General features: G+C 36.6%; 1 protein-coding gene across 1 annotated transcript in view; it reads right to left on the bottom strand.

Annotated features, from left to right (window-relative positions):
* Window positions 1-4,237: 4,237 nt before the first annotated feature.
* Window positions 4,238-21,227, bottom strand: part of LOC123694586 — a 185,414-nt gene continuing 168,424 nt past the window's right edge. The window contains exons 13-32 of the mRNA XM_045640053.1: window positions 20,163-20,304; window positions 19,399-19,550; window positions 18,772-18,881; window positions 18,330-18,490; window positions 17,637-17,894; window positions 16,886-17,151; window positions 16,325-16,490; window positions 16,012-16,110; window positions 15,611-15,751; window positions 14,644-14,905; window positions 13,493-13,683; window positions 11,808-12,008; window positions 9,957-10,512; window positions 9,631-9,868; window positions 9,156-9,464; window positions 7,874-9,004; window positions 7,276-7,437; window positions 6,496-6,552; window positions 6,182-6,279; window positions 4,238-6,092 (exon numbers count right to left, since the gene is read on the bottom strand). Of these exons, the coding sequence (XP_045496009.1) occupies window positions 5,831-6,092; window positions 6,182-6,279; window positions 6,496-6,552; window positions 7,276-7,437; window positions 7,874-9,004; window positions 9,156-9,464; window positions 9,631-9,868; window positions 9,957-10,512; window positions 11,808-12,008; window positions 13,493-13,683; window positions 14,644-14,905; window positions 15,611-15,751; window positions 16,012-16,110; window positions 16,325-16,490; window positions 16,886-17,151; window positions 17,637-17,894; window positions 18,330-18,490; window positions 18,772-18,881; window positions 19,399-19,550; window positions 20,163-20,304 (4,962 nt within the window). The 3' untranslated portion in view covers window positions 4,238-5,830. The remainder of the gene's footprint in view (window positions 6,093-6,181; window positions 6,280-6,495; window positions 6,553-7,275; window positions 7,438-7,873; window positions 9,005-9,155; window positions 9,465-9,630; window positions 9,869-9,956; window positions 10,513-11,807; window positions 12,009-13,492; window positions 13,684-14,643; window positions 14,906-15,610; window positions 15,752-16,011; window positions 16,111-16,324; window positions 16,491-16,885; window positions 17,152-17,636; window positions 17,895-18,329; window positions 18,491-18,771; window positions 18,882-19,398; window positions 19,551-20,162; window positions 20,305-21,227) is intronic.

Below are 21,227 nucleotides of genomic sequence, written 5' to 3'. Positions count from 1 at the left end.
GAAAAAACCTCACGCTCCCCACTCCGACGGGCGGAGGTGTGGCTTGAAGGCATAGCATGCAATAGCGCAACCGCCCCAGTCCCCGAGTGACACACGTCGTTTTTATTTTAATATTATTTTGCATAATATGAAATACTAAATAAATAAATGAAGACTTTGGAGTTGTGGGTAAATTAAATGCTTTAGTTTTTTTGCAGTGTGATTGTGTATTTCTGTAGCGAAAATTTTGCAAATTTTATATTTGACTATAAAATACGTATCTAATGTAAATAGTGTGTACTTTATATGAATGTTAAATCTCTCATGAAAATAATATTAACGTTGTATATTTATTTATGATACTAAATGTAGCACAAATTGTTTAAAAAAGTGTGTAACGTAAACTAATTAAACACGAAATGCTGAAGCTAAGCTTTATTATTGGCATTAGTCGATTGTAATGTATAATTTTGTATTTTTATAATACTGTATAATTTTATATAAACTTAACGTAACGTTTACAACGTAACGTTTACGTAAATAGTAGTCAATAATAGATCCGATGATCGGCGTAAGTTTTAAAAAATTGGTTTTCTGTAAAGTCGGTTTACTGACGATAGTTGAACGTGACAACGTCCGATTGTGCTTCTTTGTCGCTTGTTCCGCGCTCTCGCTCGCACTTCAAGCATTACATGGAACGCCTCAGATGAGTCAGAGCGAGGTAACGCCGCATGAGTCATGTTTTTTCGTGCGTGCAACCGGCTTTATCGAATTATAAGACGTTGTCACGTCAAAAAAGAAAACAAATACCTATAAAAATACCTGTAAAAGTATACTTGATATCTTTTATGAAACTGGCATAGTTTAATTAAAGCGCGTCACACACGGTGAAGATACTATAATATTTTATGTTAAGATTCTCTACTATAAAATATTACAGTATCTTAAGGTATCGGGTATCAGCGTTCTGACCATCATTTTTCTTTTTGTCATTGCCTACCCCTGTAGAACCGCCATCCTGTTACAAATGACCCGAAACACTGACACAAAATTTACAAAACTGTGTGTGACGCGCTTAAGATCTCCATTATCTTCTTGAATTATTTATATTTGGATTCCTTAAATTATAAAACAGATGTAATAATTAACAATATTTAATTATGTGAATAAACGACGTGTTATTTTTATTATCGCACTGTGATTGTATTAACCTTATACATAGCGTATAATTATGTAATTATTGTACAGAAATAAATGATTGTAGAAATTCTATTTTTTTTATTTTCCTTTATATACTTACCTCATAGAGAGTGAACAAGTATGAAAACTTCATATACACGCTTTATACCTACATAAAAGTACTTCGACACTGATTAGCTATGTAAAAAAAACTAAAAATTTCCATTTATCATATCATAGTACCTACTCCTAAGCCGGAACATCTTACAGATGGTATAGTACAACATCGTTAACGTCCCCTAAGTCGTTCAGCTATTATAATTGATAATTTTTTTTTTAATATATTATGTCTATTATTATGCTGTGTGCCAGATGTGCGTGTCCTTCGAGAGGTCACTGTGAATAACGAAGGTTTGGTAAACAAAGATCTATCATTACAATTGTTGCCAGGAGGATGAAGTAGTTGTTGTAACTTGTAAGTTGTACGCTACAACTCGCCGAATGTGGTCCCTCAGGGTGAACTGTGTCAAATACCATAATATTACTGAATTGTTTTCCCCAGCTGCAGCGGCCTCGAAGGGTACGCAATTGTTGTTATTTAAAATATGTTTAAAAAAGAAATTAATCCTAATTTACACTATAATATTATATTGTAGCAAATTTATAAGAATATATAGCGATACCGAGTCCGATAATAGTTTGATCTAGTTTGATAATATTTAATTACTTTGATGTATTTTCAACGTAAAATACAGGCATCTACTCTCTACTTTTGTTTTTCATCAATGTCATCAACTTGAATGACATTATACCAATAGACCTTGTAGATACGTTAAACAGCACTGAGCTTCGCTACGAATGCGAATGTTATTCGTGCTCGCTCTACAGAGGAATCAGCAAGGTACCCAAAGTTTAGGTGGTTTTATTACTGCAAATTGTTTCCTATATTATTATGATATACTAGCGGTCCGCCCCGGCTTCGCCCGTGGTACATGTTTACGTTTTCTCTACCTAAGAACCATCCTCGTACTTCAAGGAATACTTATAATAAAAAAAGAATTATCGAAATCGGTTCAGCCGTTCTCGAGTTATGCGATTACCAACACATTTTGCGATTCATTTTTATATACATACTATAAGATTATGTATGCAGAAACAAAACTTTCTGTTTTTGGGTGGTTGGAGGAAAATTATTTCATATTAATTTAGATGTGTAGGTATATTCGGGGACTTCCGGATATCGGTAATTCGGAAAATTGTTAATATCACTTACGAGCATCGTTTTATCGTGGATAGGAAATACTTTTACATCTGATGAAAACTGAAGAAACCGATTTTGAAGTAACAATCTTATTAATTATGTATCTTTTTGTAGGTAATGTTGGCCCAGAAGATTTTGAGTTTATCTATTGCAAAGATACGTCCCTACATACAATATGATTTTTTAAAGTATCTAGTCAAGTTCAAGGTAACTTTACAGTTTACACGACCCTTTTAGTACTATAGCCACAGAATAATAACTGGTAACTAGCTATAATAGCTGGGACCTAATTACCTATTGTAAGTAGGTATTGCTAAATTTTAAATTAGATAAAAATTGGCTTAATTCTATAGGATAGGAAAGGTAAAAATAAAAGTCGACAGAAACAAGCAAAATTTTATTTCTTATATTGTTCGTGAATAACGACTATACTTATATATAATATATGCGTGGTGTAAAACTTATATATTTACAATCATTGCTCTAGACGAGATAACAATTGAAACTAACACAACAGAACAAATTTGAGACCCTTTAACATTGCTATTGGCTGCTTTTGATTGCTGATTCAAGTTTCAACAGAAGTGATGTGGCGCTTGAAGAGAACGGCTATGTTTTATCACAATGCAAAGTGAATTTTTGAAATAATCTTTCATTCATGATTATTATGTGTTTATCATTGCTTATCTCAATTGAAAAAGGAGGGCCTTCGAAGAATAGATATTTCAATAATTTCAAAAACCTCTGAATTAAATAGTAAATAACAGAGAACTCATCTTTGTTTTATAACTGTAGAATATGAATTTGAAGAATGAAGAAATATTTTTTGCGAAATCTCTGCTGTCGCCTTTTTCGTCAGTTTTACAAGCAAACAGTCATAAAAGTTTATACCTACACGATATAAAATAAATGTAAGGTAAGGTCATAAAAGTTTCGCTGTATTTCGGTAAAATACTTACATCTACAAAGGTGCACTTAGTTATATAAGTAGGTGACTTAATTTACGATGGTCCTACTTTATCCAATTATAATTTCCTTAGAATAAATTCGAGTTTCGGGACAAATTAAAATTTGGTAATAATTTGAGATTGGTAACGTGACAAATTAAATAGGTATTGAGAACCTGGGAGCCGACTGTTGTGTTCACAGGTTGTGTTCGTCTAACAGCTCTATTTAAATTTGAAATTATCTTTTATTAATTAATGTTACTTTAATTTTGTATCGTGAATTCTGTCACACAACAGGTAACTACTGTGACTTATAATGTGCTTATAATCACAGTTATTCATATTTATTTGTGAAAGTACATAGTATAATTATAAAGATAGTTAATACTTAGAATAAATATTGCTTACATTAAGTGCACATGTCACTAATATTGCGGTTTATAATAATTGTACAATTAAAATTATAATCAAAATGATTCAAAAGAAAAATAAGATATCAAAAGGTGGAATTTGCAAGAAAATTACTACAATAATGTTGAAAATAAAGATAATTAAGTAACAATATTTAAGTTTAATTAATTATTTATGCAACAACGCGTTAATTTAACTAAATGTTAAAACTATTCCTTAGATTTTAACAGTTATACAGAAAGCGAAGAATCATTACAACGCCTTAAAGAAAAAGAATCAAGTTAGATTTAAGAATATAAGTTTTAGAAAATCAGTCTCAACAACAGGCCATTATTTTTATACTTTTTAGTTATTATAATATTTAACACGTAAAAGCGAAAGCTTCAGGAAATTTGGTTAAAAAATCTACAAGCAGCTACGTAGCTAATGGCCGCGGGGAAAAGTTTTTGGCTACGTTTTTGGTCAAAATGCAAAATGACAAATGGACTGTGTTGCCATTGCCTTTTTTCTCCCTAGACAAGTGGCTTTTCATATGATAAATGAAGATACTAACATTGCAAAACATTCAGGGAGAACAACAAGATATAACACCGAAGCTAAATTTAATCATAAAAATAGTAATCCATGCAATGGATAAATAAAAAAAAGGATATGAGAATAATTCGGGATAAAGAAAAATAGACAACACTTTGTTACTTTTATATTTTAGTATCGTAAGATAACATTGTGGCACGGCACATAAGGAATGGCAGTGTCGAGAGACTCGCCAGAAGCTACCGCTACACAACACCGACGCTTAGCTGGTACAGTGTACGCACATTTAGAACTTCAGTCTTTAAAAACATCACATCTAGGTTCTATTTATTGCTGAAATTATCAATAATTGCACTGCTCGATGATCTCATGAAATTGGATAAATCAAAGATTTCCGCTTTGTCTTATTGCCATAACGATTCATTTTCTTGTTATTTTTTTTTGTGTACTTTTAGTATACTAGAATAAGGAGTAATTTAGAGTAACGTAGGTTATTTAGAATGAAGTGAGTATGAAGGTTATTCGTCTAAAGTTTGCAGTTCCTATTCTATTGGTGCGAAGTTTCCACAAACAACGTCGTCACATGCAGTAACTACGATCCTTAGCAGTAAGGGTGCCTAGATAAATATGATAGTAATTGTGCATTTGGTATACAGATTTTTTTGGGCCTTTCGTTTTTTCATCTTACCGACTAACAATTTACAAGATTACTCGTAAATTTACAAGAAGAAAGAAAAATTCTCTCATATCGGTATTTACATTATAAAATAAATTTGTATTTACAAAGTAGCAAATAGTGCGCAAAAGACAACTTCACAAAATATGCATTTGAGCAATATGTTTAAAAAATATTTACAAAAACATTTTTTACAATAGATAGTAGATATAAATAGAAAGTTAGTAGCGGAGTGCGAAATTAAGGAGAAGAGTAAAATAAAATTTAACATGTATTTCATTGATAGTCATAAGTTGAATCATAAGATGGGCATTACTAATCGTCTAACCGCTTACAGTTTATATTATGTAATGCATAAAACAAGTTATTGCTATGAAAAAAAATATTTACATCACTATTTCCCTAGTTAAACTACGAGAAGACGTTAAAATGAAAACATTACAACTATTGAAATAATAATAATTTCTACTGTAACAACACTACAATTCCTTGACTTACAATATATCACATTAGCTTAGAATATTGTAAAACTTTTTGAACGTAACTTCTCTTTTATAAATATAGTTGATATCAAAATTGTTCAATTTGCTAATTCTCAGATACTCGCACCATCCTCACTCATTCAATTGTAATGCAAGTAGGTATACGTTCATCGACCCATAGGAATATTGTAGATACTACATTTTTTATATATTTAGGTAAAATTTAATTTTCAGCACTTAGGTAACGAGCTATAGATCTGTCTCTGATAAGTATTCATAGAAGCTCCGTGTCACGCACAACACAAAAAAATCTCAACCAACATAAATCACAACATAACTATGCTTCAAAACTAACGAAAACTCAATCGGAATTATCAGGCGCAGCACTCAACGTCCTAGTTTCATCTAGCACTAGCGACTTATCGTATCGTCTTTGTCGCGTGATCTTGGGCCTTGCGGCACTGAGCAGAGGGGCGGATATCGCGTGACCGGGGACACGAGTGAGGTCCTTACGACCTTGGAGCAATGGTGACGTCACACTGGACGATTCGTCGCCTTCGTCGTCGGATATCGCGGGATAGCTTTCCTTCATTTTTAGACTACGTTCGAGACGACGAAGAAACCTGAGAAACAATTATACGTTTAAATTAAGTGCCTTCATTCTTATTTTTTCATTCTTTTTACTAATTGAGATTTCTATTAATGTACCTACCTTATTTGATTACTAATGGTCCTCAATTTGTTAAGTTTCGCCGGTCGTCTAGAGTCTTCTGTTAAATCTAAGCTAGATGATATTTTTGATGCGGTATCCTGTGAAGAATATTGAAATGTTTATTTCACAAAATACATATCAGCTGATGTAAACGATTTTTTATTACAATCCTTATTATTACAAAATTTATTTAAATTGAAGTTTTAAACCTTCATAAGAAAGAAGTTATTTAGGTAATTTTATTTCTATAATCTTACAAAAATATTGGGAAAATAAAGAAAGCTAGCAACACAGCAGCGAACTATTCAAATCACCTCAGAACTCCGGCATTTTTCCCGCCGTAACGGTTTCCTCACACGTGTCGGCTCTGACTGCAAAAAAATGTTATTTTGCCACAAATAAACATAAGAAGCTTAACAAAATTACATCGATGTTAAGAAATTGGACATTACATAAATTAACTTATAATATTAAATTGCTTATTTTAAACCAATATACCAATTTTAAACATATTATGCCATTTCTTAAAAATAACATTAATTCGTGGCGTTGTTAATTCATATTCATGAATTAACGATGTGTCCAATTTCTTATGTTTTATTGTACAATAGCGTGCTTCCAAGCAAAATTGTGTTAAATCAAGTGCGTTATATTTTATGATTATTTGTTGTTATTAAAAATCTTATAGTAGAAATTATTACCTTTATTGTAGTAATTGAATTAAGAAAAAATGTTTAGTTATTTAGTTTTTTTCATTTAAGTTATGAGAATAATATGTCAAAAAATATTATGAAAACAAACAAATATTAAAATATAAAAGATAATAGTTATGTGGCACTGTCTATCTATTTATAACCAAGTGAATTATTTTAACATTTAGTGCATGAAACGGAAAATATGTAGGAAAAAAATCGTTATTTCGATCAAAAGATCAAAATATTTAATAAGTTATATCCTGACACAAAACACCAAAAAATGTAAAAAAGGTTTGCTGAATAGACAACAAATCCATAAATTTTGTGAAATAACACACCAAAAAACGAAATGAACATAAATCTCTTAATTCATCTACCCACCCCAGTTCCCTCACTTACCTGCATCTCCAAATCCGGTTGCCTCAGTTCCCTCGCGGAGGCCACAGAGGCCACAGACGCGTTAGAGACAGACTCCTCAGAGGAGGAGGAGCTCGCTAGTGCGGGGACCTGAGAGCGGGACCGGCGACGACCCGACTTGCGTCCGCGCAGGTAACATGGTACCTACACACATTTTTTGTGGAAACATTTGAAAACACATTGCGAAATTCATTCTTTTGCGAGATAGATTGATGCGATGGTGAGCTACCAATAATAACAATAATCTTAACGAAACTTCCGCGCTTTATTACGTGAATGTTAGCTTTTTCTTCTGCATTGGAGTAGAATGTATATTTTTAATTGTAGAAAACAATTGACGACTTTTATTCATATAGTAAGTGCGATTTTCAATGTATTTAAACTGTTGTTTATTTTAATAATAGATCACCGTGAGTTGATGTCATTTTAAAATTTTTAATGAGTACCTAATCTCTATGGATCTCTCTATGGACTATCATTAATTAAGAAAAGATGAAGAAGACCTAATCTCTATCATTTTGGTTTCTTACTTCAAAATGTTTACTCAAAATGTAATGTTTAATAAATAAACCAAGTTTACCTCTAACAAGTTATGCATAGAATGCGGCATATGCGGTAAAGTTGATTTAGTCGTCCCCGTCACTTCCTGCGATACCGTTCTCGACGTTTTCCTATCTCTTCTCCTGCCAGACTTCCTGTGTGAACTGCTACTGCTCTTACAATTATTGCCCTTTACACTTTCCGTACTCGGAAAGTCGTAGAGCCCATCCGAGTCGGTAAAAGGCAATTGTCTACCATAAAACTGAGGCGAGAATCTACCTAAACCCGTCTTATCACTTAAAGGACTCTCACTTCTAGAACTAACGGGACTCAAGGGGCGACTACAGTCGGACAGCAACGTGGGCGGACGCAAACACGCTCGCTCGTCCAAACCACGCTCTACACTAATGCACTTCACTATCGTACATTTTGTCACTCCACTGGGCGAACATAACACCGGTAGTTCTAATGTTTCTTTCAATACAGCAAGCGATTCCATTTCTTTAGCACTCGAAGGCACGTCGTCTACTCTCTCATCGGTACCGATTCCTTCGTCGTTCGATTCTAGCAAGGGATCGTCTGATAGTGTTTCTGAATCTGATCTTCCTCTGCGCCGTTCATCATTGCCTTCATTAGACGTTGCTGGACTAGAATTAGTTTTCATAAGCGGTCTTCTTCTCGATTGAAAGCATGATGGCCCGCCGCCAGAACCGGGATCTTCCATTTCCGACGGGCACAAGGGATTACTGGACCCGCACCGGGACGGCCCCGGGCTGGCCATGGAACTGTATCCAGAGGACGAGAGGTTAGATTCAGAGGGAGCTCTTTCACCTCTAGCCGACATGGAGAAGGGGCTCAAATAGCACATGTTGCCGGAGGGTGGGGGAGGTCTTGGGGACAAGGGCTCATCAGATTCTTCACTAGCGTTATAAGTGACTGTTATTAGTGGCGGGGGTTGGAACTCCAAGTGCGGGGGTGTGCGGCGCGGGGGAGGGGAGCCCGGGGAGGGGCGCTCCACGGTGAGGAGGGGCACGCGGAGGGAGGGGGGCGCGGGGGTGGGGGAGGATAACTCCCGCTCCGAGTCCTGGCTGTGCGTGAAGCTGGGGCTGGGCGAGTCGGTTATCTGTGTGGATGGAGTTGGCATGTCCGCGCAGATGGCGGGTTGGCGTAACTGCAATAAATAAACAAAAAGTGTCATTAACTTCATATTATGTAATATATTATTTAGTGAATAAATTAGTAGCTTATATTATAAATGAAATTATTATTTAAAACAATTAATGTTATATTTATAAAATAGTGAAATACTGAAAATAATATACCTTTAGACGTAAATCCGGATAAGGCCTTTTACATTTCTCAGTTTTGATTTCATCCAACTCGTCTTCACTGGGTGATATACACGTGGTAGTATCGCTCTTACTATCCGACTCCATTTTGGCTCTGGGCATTCTGGGCGAAGGCAGTGGTGTGGGCAGTGGTGTGGGCAACGGTGTGGGCAGTGGGGTCGGCAGTTCGCGTATAGGGGATAGGCACTTGTTAATCGAACTTGGCACTTCTAGGAGGATGGACGGAGGGTGGAGTAAGTTGCTTGATGAAGATGGTTTGTGGGCACTCAACGGGTCCACAACCTGAGAAAATAATATAAACATATTTAAAAAAAAATCGCAGTTAGCATCTGTTAAAGATATCAAATTGAATCAAGTATTTAATTTGGTATGTCTATATTTTGGTTAAGAAGAGTGCTGTAATTTTCCCTAACCGTTTATTTATTGTTTCATTTCACTCATACAATACCTGAATTTCAATAGTATTATGCGGTCTAGCAATCGGCGAGTCAGGAGCTAACGACGGTATATGCGACGACGCTATCGACACATCGTCAGCGTCGATCGTATCGTCCTGCGGTGAAGAAGCGCTCGGGGAACTTGACACAGAGATAGCACCTGAGGAAGCCCTCGAAGCAAGCGCTGCTGATGACGAGAAGTTGCGGAACATCGCTAGAATTGAATCCGCGCTGGAAATTTTAGGCGTCCTGTAAAAATTGCGTTTTGTAAAAGAAAGAAGCGGAAAAATTAAAGGTGACAATGTTTACAGAATGAAAGCGTCGGTTCCTCTATTACCTAGAATATTTTTTTAATGATGAATGCGCTAATGTTAAATCTAAGCTCGACATCGAGTCGCTCCCTTGGTTGCTGGACGTGCTATGAGGCGATCTTACTTCGACTCCTGGTGAAGGCGGTGTGCTGGACGCTTTCGCTTTGATCGTGCGGTCGGATATGACGGCCATTGGTATCGTTATTGTGTTCACCATGTCTACGTCTGAACTGGAACTCATCTCTGCGGAAACTTTGTTAAGCAATCTAGCGAAAGTAACTTTTTTCTCTAATTTAGGATCCGATATTTGTCGCATGGAGGGTGATGTTGACGGCGAGGAACCTTCACTAGCGAACGAAGTGTCTTTATTTTCTACTCCATATTCTACAAAAGCGGGGGCGCTTTCGACCGTACTCAAAGTTTTCTTTTTGGACATTTGTATGAGCTCCCCCATGGTAATTTTTTTCGAATGATCATTTGCAGCCGCTGGACTTATAAGTTGTTGTAAGATTTGTTTCTTCTCCGCGGCATTTTTCTTGGTCGGTGTTGAATTATTTCGTTTTTTACGCGGTGAAGGTGAACCTGTACATAAAGAGAATATGAAAAGTCGGAAAATTGGCTCATTAACTTCTACGAAAGCGGAAACAGAACAACAACAACACGACGATTGAAATATAAGAATAAATCATGCACACTGTATTCATTGTATGAACATTAAGGGTGCATCTAATGAAAGCCAATCCTTTTGGTTTTAGACTTTCAAAGTTGTTTTTTTTTTAATAAATTTATTAAAGTTAATTTTTTAACGATACAATATAACTGCAACATAAAAGGATAATCGCTAAGATGATTTTCATCTAACATTTGTAGGACATTGCTATATGTCATTAGCGTTAACAATAATTAAGAGTTACAAAAATTAAATAATATTTATACAAACAATAGCGTTGGCAAAGAACAGTGTCCACATGCATGAAAGCTACAGTCTAAATGAAATCAGATTTTACATTGTCATATAATATTGTTTAAAAAGCTCATAGTAAAATTAATAGAAAGTAGTAATAGCAGCAGAAGAGAAGCCATAAGAAATTGACAATGAAATATCTGAAGAAGATTTGGACGATCTAAAAAGGTGCTAACGTAGGAAGGAGCGTCTACACAGAAGATGCGTGTAGTAAAGTGCAAACATCAATCTCGCTGAAGTAATTTAGCATTCCAGAAAACGTGTCATTCAGGTTGCAAAGGTACATCCAATAAGCTATGTACACACCGCGCGCTCCGCATTGTAATGTGCGTGTGTGATTGTTACTAAGTTTGATGAAGAGTCGTGTGTTGTGGCTTGTGATGAAGCTGTATTATTGCAAATACAGTGTTACGTGAGGAAGCAAGTATCTTGACGTATTGTACGTTATAGTAAACAATTGAAGTAGGTTTTACATTTTTTTCAAACGTTTAAATAATACAACAATAAATTACAATCTTAGCTTAATTCGTTGTGATCTTAGAAGTATAGACTAAAGACGACATCAAGAAATGAGATGGTAAAGTGTATGTTATTCGATGAATATGGTCGGACTTTATGTCATTGGCGTAACAACACTAACGAGGGCTAGTAGAAATCTCTTTATTGAGGATGAAAGAAATAGTACAATTTGCAATAAAATCTAAAAACGCTGAAAACTGTATAAAACATGTGTACTTATTTCTCTTGTGTACATGTTACTATTATTAAAAAAAAAACACACAACTGGCTTATACCAGCCAATTTATTAAGTAGATAATTCTAAAGGGAACATCGCGCGTATCCTCTACATCGCCTAGGTTGGCAGTTGTTACGCCGTGGGGAGTGCGGAGAGCGCGGCCGCTCCGCTCCTTACGTGTGGGCGGCGGCTTTAACAGATCGTCCAAACTAAAGGTGCGCGCGGCCCGCGGCTGCGGCAGGCCGGCGAGCCCCGCGCCCGACGGCTTGCGGATACCGAGCCGCGTGAGCAGCGTGCGGGCCTCCGCGCCGCCCGCCAGCCCCGCCCCCCCGGCCCCGCCCGCCCCGCCCCGCCCGCCGCGCGCCGCACGCGCACCCGCTGCGGACAAACACCACCCGCCTTACCGGCCGCCCGCTCAGCGCTACCGCGGCAGCGATAGCGATACCGACACAACGTGTACCAACATAACACATACCGACATAGCGCGAACCGACACAACGCGTACCGACACAAAGCGTATTGACACAACGCGTACCGACACAATGCGTAGTGACATAACTTTTATCGACATAATACGATACTGACAAAACGCGTAATAGATAACGCGATACAGATGCTGCATGGTACGAACAAAACGTGATATCGACATACAGCGCGATTATCCCAACGCTTATCTCATCGCTTTGTATAATGTTGTTGAATTATACAACGATATTATTTGGAAAAATTAACAAATACGACAGTCGACGAACAATAGTTAACACTTGCGTGCTATCCCATTACGCGTTGAATTTAAACTCATAAACGATTTAAAATATAGCGCTATAGATAAATTTGAGTAAAGAATTGAAAAGGGGAATATTTTTTTCGCGATACTTTTATAAAAAATAGATTTAATAAAAAATTAAGGATTAAAATTTCGCAAATTCGAATTTTGTAGTTTTTGTAACAAAAGACCTATCATTTCCATAACTTTATTAAGTCCGCGGTAGGTGTTGAACGCACGGCCGGCCCCAACTAAGTCACCTACCTGGTCCCGCCTATCGCTACCCGCTAGGGCTCCCTCTGCGGCACGGCGGCGTACCGCTGCCGTTCGCCTCTCGACGCTGTTTCATAGAAACACTAATGCAACCAGTAGTTCTACTTTGTGATACTTCTTCTGTATGATGTACAGTTTTGTATACTTTTGCTCATTTTGTATACTTTGTAGAAATACTATTCAGTTTGATTGACCGTCGACACAGTTTTTTAAATTATGTGGACCATTGTAAGCAATTTGAAATCGTCAAAAAAAATATTTTACACAGCATTAAATTTAATTAGTTCTGTGTCTATATTTTGCTGCATTTATTTAATTAAGTAGAACTACTGATCGAATTAGTTTTTCTGAGGCGCGTCATAAAGTATTTAAAGATAAATTACAAGAATAGATATTGTTTTCATAACCGTGACACACAATATTCTACGTAAAACACCAGTCACTTAGAGAATATCATCTTACATCGCAAAAATATTAAATTTATGCTATAAGATTACTTTTATATGATAGAATCTATTGTTATTCAACATTAAGATTACGAGAAAATTGCGAAAGTTTAATGTTTTATTTTCTATAGACTTTTATACCAGAATAATATTTTGGTCTTCTGCAACTTGTAAGCAAACGTTAGCAATTTTCGTTACCATAGAAAGAAATGAGATTAAATCGACATCTTGTGTAGAATCAAGTGCTTCAAGTTCTGCCTAACTAAAGCCGTTAGTGTAAATTTACCTAAAATACGTGGGAAGCTTGTGCTTTGGATTTCTGATTTCTTTCCGTGTTCTGTGCCTAATTTTACGGAAAATAATGAAATGTTACTTACGTCTTGCACACCTGTCTGCTTCTTCTGCTAAGAGTTTTTCTATTTTTTCCGGAAAGTGTCGTTTGGCGCACCACACGAGACCGACCATTCCCAATACAGTGAACACGGCAAATAAGCCGAGCCAAAATGGCTCCTGCATCATTCTGGTGCCCAAGCCAACTATGTTTGGTGTTGGATTGGGTATTTCGCATCTGAAATTATTTTAAGATTTTACAAAATTTTATTTGACTTTAGTGATTCGAATGTTCTCTGTACAATATTTCCAATGGCTAAAGAAACAGTTGTTTTATTTTTTGTACTACTTTTCTGTTACTGAAATGGAAACGAGTTCTTGTATTTGTGGTTGTTTCATACACTAAAGAGCACTGGACAATTGTGTTCACCTTTCTAAAGGGTATTTCATTGGCAAAGATTTGTCGTTATCTTCTATATAATCACTGCTTGTAGGTACACATAGTATCACCGAATATAATCTGATTGTAGCACAGCACAGTCCCTGGCTACAGTATGTTGTGCGAACTCATAGCTTGTCCACCGGTTGTAAGTGACACAGGCACAGGAGGGCATTTACTGTTGTGACACTGGCACACACCTTGGCCTCTAGACTTCTGGCAGAAAAGCTAAGTAATATAAGCCGTTATCGATACTATATAATTGACATAAGATTATGACGTTTTGCCTATGATTCGGTCATGCTAGAGCAAAATCCCCATCGAGTCAGAAATTGGTAAAATTGTTGTTCAAATTTTCTGTTATTACGGTACTTGGACAAAAATTATTGTGAACGAAAAAAAAAAAGAAATATTTTCTAGTGTTTGATTTTACGCGAGTATTATACATTTAGAGATTAAAAACATTCATTATATTATTTTGGTGTCGTATCGAACACTTTAAAGTGTTGTCATTTAAAATCCGTTAAAAAGTCTTTAATTTTTAAAAAATAAATATGTTTATTTAATTATTTATTAATACTTTATTGTTCTTAGAATTATTACAATAATATTTAAATAAGAATACATTAAAACAATCGGCGGTCTTATTGCTATGCAGCGATTTCTTCCAGGCAACCGGACGTACGGAGAGAAATTAAATTAGAGGAAAGGTGAAGGGTGAATTATTTGCGATTTTCTCTGAAACGCATAAACACCGACCGCTTGCCCTTCCAGGAGGGGTTGCACTGGCACAGGAAGGCGCCGGCGCGCTCGAGGCAGGCGCCGCGGTGGTTGCAGGGCCGCGCGGCGCACGGCCGCACGCGCTCGCCGCAGCGCCGCCCGCGCCAGCCGCGCGCGCACGTGCAGCGGTACCCCCCGCCGCCTGCACCGGCCTCATCCCCCCCGACACCGCCAGCCCACTCCGTGCAGTTGCCGTACACGCACGGCGACCGCTCGCACGCGGTCAGCGCGCAGAACGCGCCTGCAAGAGAGAACGCTCGGTCAAACAAACAAACAAAAATACTTTATTGTGCACCACAGAGAAAAAGTAGGTACTTACAAGTAAGGACACAATACATTGTTAATAAAAGAGCACAACAGGCGGTCTTATCGCTCAGACAGCGATCTCTTCCAGACAACCTGGTGGACAAGGAGACGCAGTGCAAAAGTAATAAAAAAAGGACGGTCAATGGACTTGTACAATTTTTTTCTTTTTTGTATGTATACGTATATTGCAATCTGTTCAAGAACATTCAATACAATATAAGTAACTGAAGATTCTATCACGTAAAATGATAGTGCATCGGAAGAATTTCAGATGAGGGATAATTTCAGAAAATTGTGAATACCACTTTAGAGCATCGCTTTATCGTAAGTATCGTGTAGGAAGGGCATGAAGATATCACTAGTTAAGTATTAATTGAAATTATACGTATTTACCCCGTGGTCGGAATTACCCCAATGCACCTTAATAATTTAAAGCTTTCTACTCATTTCACTCAAATCCAATCGTTCATAAGTAATTTATAAATCATATACACAATAAATGAAAGTAAAATCGAAATTCACTGACCTACATGAAATTTAAAATATTAAGTAACAATGACAGTAAAAATGGTCCTTCGCGCTTAAAAGTAAATATGTGTTTCCGAAATGATATTTTAAAATTTATTATTGAAAATCATACCTGTATAAAACCCAGAACATTGACAGAAGTTTCTAGAATCATTTGCAGTGCAGCGGCCATCATGAAGACAGGGGTTCGGGTAACACGAATCTAAATTTGTTTCGTCGGGAAGTGCAAGCATTTTAGTGTGATATTCGGGATCTGAAAAAACAGTGTATTGTGATTACTTATTTATAATTTTTTATATTTAATTTATATGACAAAATTAACAGTAAAAGTTGTAGCACGTGCAGGAACGACCTCATTCACAGTAAAATTTATATCAATCAAATTTACCGACTCTATAAACTTACAGCTATCCATAGTAGCAGTAATCTCGACATCCACCTTCATTGGAGAATCAACCCTGAGTAACTGCACGTTCAGGAACAAGCTAACACCAACATATCACACAAACTCACCGTTATCCACACTTATTTCCACATCCACATCCAATGGAGTACTATCAGCGTGTTGCGTAATAATGAGTGTGTGTAAGTTGGAGCGCACGAGTAACGGAACTGAGGTTTGGATTACCGCGCACACGCTATACACGAACTCACCGACACTATACTAAGCTCTACAATTCTACATAAGACAAATTTACCAACTACACAAACTCACCTCTATCTACAAAGCTCTTGCATCCGTTTCCGATGGAGTACATGTTCCATGAGCAGCAGCAAGTGCTCAAACGCGTGTCCTAAGAGAAACCTAATATGTATAAAAACTTACCGCTATCCACACTAATCTCCACGTCCACTTCCATTGAAATGCTATCAGCATGTTGTGTGATAATAAGTGTGTTTAAATTGGAGCGTACAAGCAGCGGTGCTGAGGTTTGGGTTCCCGCGCACACCGCCCACCGCGTGCCCGAGTTTGAGGTATATGGGTCTTCCACCTGGAAAGATTACAGGTGTGATTTCAATTAAAAATAACAATATTCTATAGGATTAAAAATTTTAACGGATTTTAAACACTATAAAATAAACTGATATTAGATTAAGATTTTTTTTAATTAAGAAGTATGTTTAGTCAGTTTACGATTTGAGTTGACATTACAAAAATTGATTTAATAAAACTTGAAACAAAACGCAACAATACGAACCAATTTAAGATCACTAAGATCAATAAAAAATAATCTATTTGTTTAATAAATATTGCAAAACAATCGTATTTAATTAAAAATTAAACCAAAAATAGACACGAATTACGTTACACTAATAAACTTTCTGATGTACACTTGTACATGAACATCTTTTAACAATAAAATACAAAACAGTTCTCTATACGCACCTCAATCCACCCTTTCCCGTCCCCACACGGCCACAACTCCTTCACCCCACCCTCCCCTCCCTCCCCGCCATCCCCACCATCCCCACTCCCCCCACTCGCTGCGGACGCAAGCTTCGCAGCACCAAACGAAACGCCTATAGTATGTGCGTGCGGTGCTACCGTTTTATATCGCACGATACCGTGGTATGGGAGAGGCCAGTTTGGGGGAAGAATGTAACCCCGAGTGGTAGGCAGTTGGAGCACGTGGGTTATGTTGAGCGAGTTTACTGGAATAAAATATTTGGGAACTAAATAGTTAGTATGTAGTATCAGGTGATGGCAGGTGGTGTGATAGAGTACCTGTATCGGCTATGTTGAACGAGCTCACTGCAATGAATAACTTATTGGAACTTGTGGAAATTAAATAGATAAATATATTAACGTACGTAAGTATACACTTTCACAAAATAAATATAACAGTCAAGTTTTCAAAAACACAAGGGAACGTTGTAAATACAACTGAATACATGAAATAATTTTTTTTATTATTCCTGAAAAAATCTTAAACGAAATATAACCTCACCTATATAATTAGTAATTACTCTCACGTTATGAACATAACGATGTTCATAACGTGAAGAGCGAACGCGCTCTTCACGTAGATTCTTTCCTACGTGAAGAGCGAACAGTAGATAGCACTGTAGTGTTTTGTCATACTACATTAATTGTTATAATAGTATTTTGCTAATTATTAGCAAACACACAAACATACCCATTTCATAATGCGCCACAAATCCAGTTCCCGTCACATTTGGCCCCGTTTTATACCGCAGACGTAACACTTCATTTTCCGATACAAACAGACCACCAGTTAATAAACTAGAATTCTGGAATGTTCTAAGAACAGTTCCTTCTAGAATAACTTCTAGGAACGATTCTGTAGATGGTGTTGAAACGTTTTGTGATATGCCGTTGAGGAATGTGCCGTAGCCGAAGTCGTAGTGGCTTATGTTGAGGAACACGCGCTTGCCTGGAAGAGATTGCAAAATAAATATAAATATATTATTGATGACTTTATTATAGAAGAATTTTGGGTATTGTATATTGAATATTTTAATAAAATTTCAATAACGATAAAATTGACTCAGTTTTAATATACTTGTCTAAAAGTACTAAATTCAGTTAGTTTGTAACTTCAGTTGTCTAGTTGGTGCAATGATAAACATTAAAAAAATATGGGCAGTTTTTTTTATCATTTCATAGAAAACTCTGATTAAAATTATTGCTATCCGATTTTTTGTAACATTTCAAATACAAATGTTATAAGCATTAAAGTATTAAATAGAGAGAATAACGTAATCCTGATTTTGATGTTTTCAATGCTTGTCATTGATTTTATAATATCTTCAAATTCAATTCAAATTACTATAAAATTCCCATATATAATATTACAAAGTCACATTACCAGCAGGCGCCAGTATATCAATAGTACAATCCAAATCCGGCAACAAAAAATGCGGGTAGTTGGGGCTCGAGATAGTTCCCGCTTTAGAAGTGTACGTGCGAGAGGGACAGTGTGTTAGTTCTACAGCCTCCCACGTTAGTGAGAAACCCGTGCCTTGTCCGCTGGAAGGGGAAAAAAGATAAAAAAATTATTTTTAACTGAAAAGACGGAATCAAATCAGTTTTAGTAAACTGCAAGACCGATACTTTGAAAACGTGGTTATTGTAAGTTGCACTGACTGATTCAAAGCCCATTAACTCTTAAGTGAAAATAGCTCTTTAGCTGAAAATAAGTCAGTTTAAACATTGGGCTAATTTTTACAAGTACAATTCACTTTCAAAATTACCTTTAAAATATTACAAATCTGTCATAATCAAATGAGGGTATTTGTACAAATACTGACCTATAATCCGAATGGAAATGTACTATAGCTTCATTGCTTGATGCAACCCAGCGCACTTCACTCAACGTGCCGCAGTACCGAGCCGATTTTGTTCCAACCACGTCACGTAACTGAAATACATACGAAAAATAGTAAAATTACTCGTAATAGAAATATGAAGAAACTTATTTGTAAAGGAAAAAATCATAATAGAAATATTTTTAGTGTAAGAGGTAAGCAGCTTCTCGCAAGTAATGCTTCGCGAGCTGGTAACTGTGAACCTCAGTATTTATTACGTAGCAGCTTCGTAGTACATAAATAACAACATCAAACTAATAGTTTTGAATAAGCATAAGATATTGTACGTAAGCGGTTGGAATGAATTTGTAGCACACCTAAAGAGTAGATATTATAAAAGAACCTTTCACTAAAATCAAAATTTTAGACACTCAACATAATTATACAAACAGTCCCTCTGATACTCGATGTCCACTTCTCGTAACACGAGCACGATTCGGCGGTACTCCGCGTACAAAATTCACTTCTTCCGTTTCAATCGCGTACGGTAACGGGTGAGATGAACTTGTTTCTACGCCTAGAGAATAAATGGGAAAAGTCTTTAAAAACAAAGCAACTCTATACACTTACCTCAACATAATCATACAAACAGTCCCTCTGATACTCAATGTCCACATCCCGTAATATGAGCACGAGGCGGGATCGCGGTACGCCGCGTACGATGCTCACTTGTTCCGTTTCACTCGCGTACGGGAGAGGGTGGGACGGGCTTGTTAGTACGCCTGGAAAGTAAATATGCTCTTATTATTATTATTGATAAAATAAATGTGTGCGTGTACACACGTAAGAAGTGAAACTTCTTTATGACCTTATTTTTCAAGGAAAAATGTACTACCTACATATATGCAACTTTACAGAAATACGTCGAATCACGCGTAGTAGGGATAAGAAAAAGGTGGCGCGTAACGGAAAAATGTCACGCGTAACGAAAAAATGTTACACTAAATTTTTTTCCAACCCCGATAAAGAAGTTTCACTTCTATAAAAAGTTTTATTTGACGGCCATATGGAAAGTGATAATTATGTAGTAAATCAACCTATCCATCATATCGTACCCAATGACTTTATCAGGTGTGTGCAACAATATTATAAAAGGTTAAAAGAGCTCTAGAAACGTAATTTTGCAATGTGTCTATAATAAGCTAGAATAGACTTTAGTTGTCTCTTTTTCGCTTACCAGAATTAAAGCACGCCATCTACATGATATCTTATCGTGAGTGCGTTAATTGTAGTATCAATCTATTTTGTGTTTGTAATCTATCTTACTATTTCTACACCTTTTTACTTATAATCGTGTGTATGTATGTATGTATGTTTTGCGTTAGATAACTCACCACTAGCGCCCTCCACAGTCTGGTTGGAACGCACCAGGCGCGCGGCGAGGCGACGCTTGCACACGAACCCGCCCGTGAGAGAACAACGACGTAGTGCCCAGTATAACCCGCTCGGTTGTGACGGTACGGGGGAGGTTTTCCACTGCGATACATTTTTTTTGTTTTTATTTTCTTTATTTGGTATAAAACAGTTACACATTAAAATAAACAAAAGTCGTATACAATGAAATTCACAAATGCATAACCATTAACCCATTGAGCCCCGAGCGGCCCGATCTGACCACGACACAATAGATTTTCTATTGTCTGTGATTATGGGGGCTGAGTTATTACCCAATGACTATCCATATAAACATAAAATATTGAAATTGTGTCGGTTTCAAGTTACATATAGAACGTTTACAATTTAAATCAAAACATCAAAATTCAAAATGCTAGTTAGGAATTCTGTAGAACAGCATCAATCACAGATTTTTTACCTGTGTTAATTGTGATAACGTGTGTATGGAGATTTAATGGAATAGCATATTTATTGATGTAATTCGTGGAAGTAATATGCAATTTATGAACTCAGAAGCACTTTTGAATTTTTTAACCATGTATTGTAGAAATTAGAGAGCTTTAACAGTGTAGAGTCGGGTAAAAGACTAACCAGATAAATATGCGTTATTTATTCAAGAACACCAAAGTAATGTTTACTAAGAATATATCCTATCCTTATTCCTTTAAAACTGTAGATACTATACACTTGTCTAAATAATTACAAAGCGCGGAACAACGTTTGAGACACTACAGCTACGTGGTTACAAGTAATAGCCTTAATTAAAGAAATAATCGCGTTTAGACGTGGTACAGCTGGTTGGTCGAGAAGTGGTCGAGAAACATTTTTAAAAGTTGAATATGTTCGTGACAGGAAACTGAAATGAGATTTTTTACAGAATAAGAAATTTTGACGTAACAACGTCTTATAATTCGATAGAGCCGGATGCACGCACGAAAAAACATGACTCATACGGCGTTACCTCGCTCTGAGGCGTTCCGTGTGAAGTGCAAGCGAGAGCGCGT

This window comes from Colias croceus, chromosome 9 (assembly GCF_905220415.1).
Source record: "Colias croceus chromosome 9, ilColCroc2.1".
NCBI classification, from domain to species: Eukaryota; Metazoa; Arthropoda; class Insecta; order Lepidoptera; family Pieridae; genus Colias; species Colias croceus.
Note: the sequence above shows the minus strand (reverse complement) of the source record. Positions and strands in the feature narration are given on the sequence as shown.